Source organism: Camelina sativa, chromosome 7, assembly GCF_030686135.1.
Source record: "Camelina sativa cultivar CO46 ecotype springtype chromosome 7, ASM3068613v1".
NCBI classification, from domain to species: Eukaryota; Viridiplantae; Streptophyta; class Magnoliopsida; order Brassicales; family Brassicaceae; genus Camelina; species Camelina sativa.
The window spans coordinates 26,100,675-26,108,427 of record NC_141886.1 but is presented as its reverse complement, the minus strand read 5'-3'; the positions used below and the strand labels follow the sequence as shown (position 1 = coordinate 26,108,427).

Here is a 7,753-nt window from a genome sequence, read left to right as displayed (position 1 = left end):
TTCGAAAATACGTTGTTCATGAAGATAATTAAAACAAGAATGGTAGTCGTGAAGAAGGGATTGGTGTAATCAAGAAGGGAAGGAGAATAAATGCAGAGGGAGTTGTAAGTTTGTGTGAGAGAGTTTAATGAATGTTGTTGCTGTGTGGACAACGACTCATCAGATTGTTAAATGTGTCATATCGCCCTCTCACTTTGCTGCTGTCTTTATAACGAGTCATGACTATTTTGACTGTGCTTGTGTGGTTGTCATGCTCTCATGAACCCTACCACTGCCATTATTTTACACACCATAGTTAATTTCTTGTATGAAGATTGAAGCGCGAATGGTACGATACTTATTTACTGTGAAAACGGTCATTCCTTCAGTGCTGTGTTCATTTATTGAAAATAAAATCGAATATTCTACTTGGGTCATGTGAAGATTTCATGTAACAGAGTTTATAAATCTCACACTCAGAACAACATATACCGATTATTAGAGTTATTGGCTACTACATAATCATTGCTGAATAGTTTTCAGAGGGAAACTAACACATATTGTATATGTAAATCAGTAAATATATAGTAGTGATAGTCAGTTACTTCGTGATGCAAATGAAAAAATGAATGATTTTGGTACAACGTCAACTGATTTCACACAAGTTTGTTTCCAATATTATAACCGACGACCTCAGATGCACACAAAAAGGAGAAGCGAAACATTACATAAAACTTATCACATCAGAGATGATGATAATAATAATAAGTCTCCGCTGCTTTCACTCAGCTCTAGACTGACCAGCTCGAGATGAGAGGATGATACCAACAATGAGACCATACAGTGCAAGCGCTTCCGCAAAGATGAGAATCAGGATCATTCCCACAAAGAGCTTTGGTTGTTGCGCATTCGCTCTGCAAAACATATAACATGCAATGAGATTAACAAAACAGATTCCTGAACGAATATGAAGCAACAGCGCCTGTGTTCTGTTGATACTACTATTAATTAGTGTTCTGTTGATACTAACGGTAATGCTTCAAAGATTCAATCCAGGCAGCTCTGAACTAACATCACATCTCATGTCAAACAACTTAATGAGAGCAGAATCAGCAGATCAATAAAGAACTTTCTCTGGGATGAGTTTTGATATGAAACAAGTAACAAAAAGGTATTTCTAATCTTTGAATCAAGAAGGAACTCTATCTTGGAGAAATGTTGAAGCACTCTCCTAACTCTGCTTAGAGCCAAAAAGCTTTTTTTTTTCACTAACCAAATGGTCAAAATATGTTTCCTTTTATCTCTAATCTTTGAATCAGGATTACAATCAAGAAGGAACTCTAACTATCTTGGAGAAATGTTTTCACTAGCCAAATGGTCAACATATGTTTCCTTGTTTCCTTTTATCTCTAAGTCTCTCTAATTCTACTCTATAAGAGCTGTCTTACAAATATACAAAAATGCGTTCCTAACTAAACAATCAACCAAAGATATTTTCTTCCGTTCAGTTTAATCGAAAGCACCAATAGAAAAAAAGTTGAATTCTGATCATGGAACAAGAGTTCAAACGAACTTCAATCATCCTTCCTATTCAATGATGTAAAAACAACAAACACCAAAAGAAAGCAAACACTGCCTCCTAAGGCTAATCTAAACAAATCAATCCATCAATTGCTGAAATTGAACAGTTTAAGATCTGTTGTTGTTACCTAACACCAGCATCGCCAACAATACCAATGGCCATACCAGCGGATAGACCAGCAAGACCACAAGCAAGCCCAGAAGAGAGATGAGCATAGCCATCGAAAAGGTAATAAGACTTGGCCTTGGGGTTAATCCCAGTACTGATGATGACGGCGATGATCAGACCATAGATACCTAACACACCAGCCATAACCACAGGAACAATCGATTTCATAACAAGTTCAGGTCTCATCACTCCCATCGACGCAACTCCGACCCCGCTCTTTGCCGTCCCGTACGCTGCTCCCATACCTGGAAAAAACAACATCCAATCGGATCGGATCGAAATCAAAACCATTGGTGAGAAATTGACAAAAGAGAGGGATCTGATTGGTTTTACAGGAGAAAACGAGAGCTGCGGCGGCGCCGAGGAATCCGAAGAAAGGAGCTGTTTCATCGCCACTGAAACCTGAAGTCATGGCTCTTCTTCGTTTCGATGATAGATGATTGTGTTGTGGCTCCGATGAGATCTCTTCACAAAATTATTGTTTTGTAAATTGTAAGAGAGAGTAAGAGAGAGTAAGAGAGAGAGAGAGAGAGAGAGAGACTTTTTTACGGGAGTAAAAAACTATATTAACTAACCGCTGTTAAAAAAAAACCCAAAGTGGTTCTCTTTGTTTTGGGCCTTATGGCGATGCTATTAATAATATTAAATTGCTTTATTGGGCTACGATGAGAGGCCCAACAAATAGTAACGTTAAGAATGATCAGGCGGTCTAAGATGGTATTTTTTGTCGTTGTGATGAAAACAAAAAAGAAAGAAACAAAAAAATCAGCTTGCAAAGAGTTTGATACATGGAACTGTGACATTAAATCATTAGATTTCGTAATATCGACATTCGTTTAATGAAACTGATCAGTTACAATTAGGTCTAAAAATAAAATAATAATAAGAAAACTATAGAGCAATGAACAGTGAGAGTCAACATATGTACGACGCTTGAATTCACAGTTTCATGAAATGAGAAATGTAATTGTCAACGGTGGGTCAATCATTGTAATATAATCCTGTCTGTCTTCTTAATTTATAAAAATCTTTCGTGGATTTCTTTGCTATGTAATATGTTATGCCATAAAACGAATGCATCCCCTAAAAGATACTATTTGGACAGATTCGCAAGTCACAACACATAGTATGGCTATCAATACATTATACGATAACAAATATTATTTTGTATATTAAAATATAAAAATAATACATCATATATATTACAGCTCATATCAATTAGAGTACAAGAAAAAAGAGAAAAAAGAGGAAAAAAAAATGTGGCCGGCTTTTGAGTTATGAATGTGACAGAATTGCCAAATCTTTATTATTCTTTTTGTTTCATACCTTTCGCGCATTCTCTCCTCGTCTCTCTGCCTAAATCACTCTTAGCCAAGTTTGACAACAAACTAGTAATGTATCTTAAACATAATTGTGTGTTTCGTCAACTTTCTTGAATGAAATGTTTATCTATGCCAAGGATCGATAGCTCAATTGGTAAACATTCTCTGGCAAAATTTAAAAGTCGCCGGTTTGAGGGACGGTCCTTGAAAAGAGACCATATAAAATGTTTTGATCTCTGAGTAGATATATGGATCTAGGTCCAAAACCTCGTAGTAATTCAAAAAAAAATGTTTATCTATGTTTGGCTTTCTCTAATTAATTACTATGATATCTATATTTTCTATTTCTTTGATCTAACCTTTTTGTCATCATTTGATCTTTAATTCTTCCTCCGACTCTCAATCACGATCGTCATTTGTCAACATTAAAAATTTTGTTCTTAGGAAAATGAAAACATTATTAAATTAAGTAATATTTACCAATTTAAAACTAAATAAAGAACCATTTAATTTGTTTATAGATGAAAAAGTGATTTTCAAATGCTCATAAAAGAATAAAGCTGTGAGTCCTGTGACATGTAAACCTGTTACGTTAACACTACGCTTCGATACATATATGCACACGCGCAAACATAAACTGTAATACCAGTGGAGAGATTCTTAATATCTTTACAGTTAATATGAAAAAAAAAATGACATATATTTAAACGGCTCTTGGGCATAAATGGTCAAATGAGTTGAAAACTATTTTAAATTTTTTTTCTTTTGTCGACGATTTATTCCGAGATACATTTTGGTGATCTTTGATCATTATAAAACTCTTCTTTGCAGCTTTGAATATTTATCTGGAAAGACAGTTGGACCAACGTGACAGAATAAAAATCTTCTTTCCATATCAAATTTTAATTATAAACACGGGTTTTATAGTTGCAATTAATAAAGGGACACTTTTTATTTTTTAACACGCCCAACGCATTTCTTTGTCATATTTTGTTATCTGTGTATAGAAACTGTGTATATTAAAAAGATTCAGTGAATTGTGTTTAGTGACCACGGTGGAGTTAAAACGTTCAAATATATCAAAGAAATTACACCTGGGAATATTGACTGAATTGCTTAATTATTATATGTTTTGTTAATCATTGGAATGTTTGGTGTTGACATAGAATTATAAATTCAACCCCTCACGTATAATGTTAATAATCAATCATAGAAATTGTTCCTTCGACGACAAATTAACATTTAATATTTAGTTCATCTCAGGTTGGTACCACGTCTTGATAATTCTAATTAATTGTACCCCAAAATGGCATTGACCCAACCGAAAGAAATAGAAGTATTAATTAACCGTATTTGTTTTACATGAGTTGAGATCACTGTTTACTATAAGGCTTTTAAGTCTTAACTATTTGCATAATCGGGAAGACAAACTAAGACTGATGGATGTGAATTCTAGATATACATATACTAGATATTGATCTCAATTTTTTTTGAACTCTGTTTAAGACTCAGATAAACGATGCACCAGTTGTAAGTACGTATTTTACTTTGAATATAATTTAGCATTATATTCAAAAAAAATATATACATATACTACAATCATCTAAATAAAAATATTCCTTCCGCAGTTAGTATATTTGATGTGGAATCTTTATATGGCTTCATATATAGTTATACAAATGTTGCATGGAATTAAAATCAGAGAAGAAACATTTTTATAACGTTGGGGATAACCCAATCCTGCCGACCCAACTATTCCAATTTTACATTTACATATCTTAAAAAAAAAACTGAAATAGGTTTAAACAGTTCGACGCTGTTTTTTTTTTTTTAACTTTGATTCAAAACTGAAAGGGTTTTAAAAAAATTGCTAGTAAGAGGCAGAGCATTAATTATGCTTTTTAATTTCAGTGAATTCAGTTTTATTTTATCACACGCGGCTTTATTTAATTACAAAATGGAAGATTTGACCTAGGTGTAAGTTTGAGCGGTGGAAAAATTTTCGCAGATTTTTAATGTTAGTCAACTTTTAATTAAATACTAACTTTCCAGTATTGAAATATTGGAAAATATTAATAACACAAAGTAATGAATGAAATATGGCAAAATATCACCATTGAAGTTTTGAAACCAATTAAAAATATGTATGTGACTTGTTAAACCGAAAAAGGTTTGCTTACTTATTTTTGTGTTGCTATTATAAAATAATAATTTCATTTAAGTAAACATGACAAAATATCACCATTGAGGCTTTGACACAAATTAACTTAAATACGTGTGTGACTTGTTAAAACCGAAAAAGGTTTATTTACTTATTGTTATGTTCATATTACAAAATAGGTAATTTTTTATTTAAGTAAACTTATTGCAATTTTCATTATAGACTAAGACTATAAGCTAAAAACGGGGAATATGGCATGATAATCTAAGAATAATTGTACAGTTTCTAGTTTCTACCATACTTTATTAAGTTATGTTTACATTAATATTTGTTTTTTTCCTCCAAACATATATATATTAAGTAGAGAGCTCATGGACAATTTATACATGTACCACACAAATTAGAAGAAAAAAAACAACCCGTGACATAACTCAATACAACCAACAGAAGAAACAAATATGGCTGCAAAAGCTACAATCCGAAACTTCACCGACGTCAATTATCTCCGATACTTGGCTCTCTTCTTTCTCCTCTCATGCCACTTGACATCGGGAGCCGGAGGAACATGGAAGCTTCTCTTACCGAACGTCGGAATCTCAGCAATGCACTCTCAGCTCCTCCACAACGACCGTGTCATAATGTACGACCGAACCAACTTTGGTCCTTCCAACATCTCTCTCCCTCACGGAGCCTGCGACAAAGCCCCAACGACGCCATCTCCAAAACAGACTGCACCGCGCACTCGGTAGAGTACAACGTCGCGTTAAACAGTATCCGTCCCTTAACCGTCCAATCCAACACTTGGTGCTCCTCAGGCGGAGTCACACCCGACGGCACTCTCCTCCAAACTGGAGGAAGTAGAGACGGAGAACTTAAAACTAGACTATTCGCCCCTTGCGACGACGATTCTTGCGACTGGACAGAAGTAGATAACGGACTAGCTGCAGCCAGATGGTACGCTTCGAACCATGTTCTCCCCGACGGTCGTCAGATCATAATCGGTGGTCGAGATCAGTTCAACTACGAGTTTTTCCCAAAAACAAACGCTCCAAATCTCTACGCCTTACCGTTCTTGTCCCAAACCACTGATCCTGGACAAGAAAACAATCTTTACCCTTACGTGTTCCTTAACACCGATGGTAACTTGTTTATATTCGCAAACAACAGAGCTATATTGCTCAATTACGCCACAAACACTGTCGTCAAAACTTATCCGGAGATCCCTGGAGGCGATCCGAGAAGCTACCCTAGCACTGGCTCAGCCGTTCTCTTGCCGATCAAGAACCTTGTGTTAGAGGTTCTAGTGTGCGGAGGTGCACCGAAAGGTTCGTACATCTTCGCTTTTAAAAGCAAGACTTTTATTAAAGCTCTTGACACGTGTGCGAGAATCAATATCAATGACCCGAATCCTCAATGGGCAGTTGAGAAGATGCCGAGAGCTAGAGTTATGGGAGACATGACGCTTTTACCTGACGGACATGTTCTGTTAATTAACGGTGGTTCTTCAGGGACAGCTGCTTGGGAGCTTGGTCGTGAACCGGTTTTTAATCCTGATATTTATTATCCCGATAGACCGGTCGGTTCAAGATTCGAACCTCAGAACGCAAACGCTATCCCTCGGATGTACCATTCAACTGCGACGTTGCTTCGTGACGGGAGAGTTATCGTCGGAGGGAGCAACCCACACGCGTATTACAATTTCACCGGTGTGCTTTTCCCGACGGAGCTGAGTTTAGAGGCTTTTTCGCCGTCGTATTTGGAATCTAAGTACTCGAGTCTTCGTCCGGTGATCATGGATCCTATGCCACAGACAACGATCAATTACGGTCAAATCTTGAGGCTGAGGTTTACTGTACAGGGAAGAATGAAGACTCCGGTTAAAGTCACTATGGTGTATCCATCGTTTAATACACATTCCTTCTCGATGAGTCAGAGGCTTTTGGTTCTTGATCATGTCTTGTTTTTGAGGATTGGTTTGAGCAGGATTTATGAAGTTAGTGTCAGGACTCCGAGCTCTGTGAATCTTGCACCGCCCGGTTATTACATGGTTTTCGTGGTGAACCAAAATATACCAAGTGAAGGTGTTTGGGTACGTTTACAGTGAACGTGACCATCAACATTGGTCATTCCCTAATATATGTGTGATTTTTATTAAACCCACAAAATTGGGTGATTTTATTTTTTATTTTTATGACTACTATTTAATTAAGATTTAAGACCTTATTATATATTTATTTCTTGGAATTGTATGTTATTATAATGATGCAATTACAAAAAAGGAATCAGATACTTTGATATTATTTTGAGTCGGTGAAGTTTTCATGTTATCTAGGATACTTTATAGCTACGTGAGAAAGTTTAATGGTTTCAACTTTCAAAGGAATACGAAATATCTAATTTAAGTTGTTAATTACGCTAAGAATAAAGGGGAATAACGAGGACGTGGGCAAAGAGAACGATGCTAGACTTATTCTTTGCGGATATATGTAGGAATAATAAAAAAGATAAACAAGAATGTGTGATTAAATAAGTTGGAAAACC

At 35.7% G+C, this 7,753-nt stretch overlaps 2 protein-coding genes across 2 annotated transcripts; one reads left to right on the top strand and one right to left on the bottom strand.

Annotated features, from left to right (window-relative positions):
* Positions 1 to 544: 544 nt before the first annotated feature.
* LOC104702307 (V-type proton ATPase subunit c4) lies at positions 545 to 2,333 on the bottom strand. The gene is made up of 3 exons (XM_010418150.3): positions 2,063 to 2,333; positions 1,689 to 1,974; positions 545 to 893 (listed from the first exon to the last, which is right to left on the bottom strand). The coding sequence occupies exons 1-3, from the start codon at positions 2,139 to 2,141 to the stop codon at positions 761 to 763; spliced, it is 498 nt and encodes a 165-aa protein (XP_010416452.1). The 5' UTR covers positions 2,142 to 2,333; the 3' UTR covers positions 545 to 760.
* Positions 2,334 to 5,566: 3,233 nt separating this feature from the next.
* Positions 5,567 to 7,512, top strand: LOC104702306 (aldehyde oxidase GLOX). The gene is given in 2 exon segments (XM_010418148.3): positions 5,567 to 5,905; positions 5,908 to 7,512. Coding segments are annotated over 2 exon segments (1,644 nt in total). The 5' UTR covers positions 5,567 to 5,670; the 3' UTR covers positions 7,317 to 7,512.
* The last annotated feature ends 241 nt before the right edge of the window (positions 7,513 to 7,753 follow it).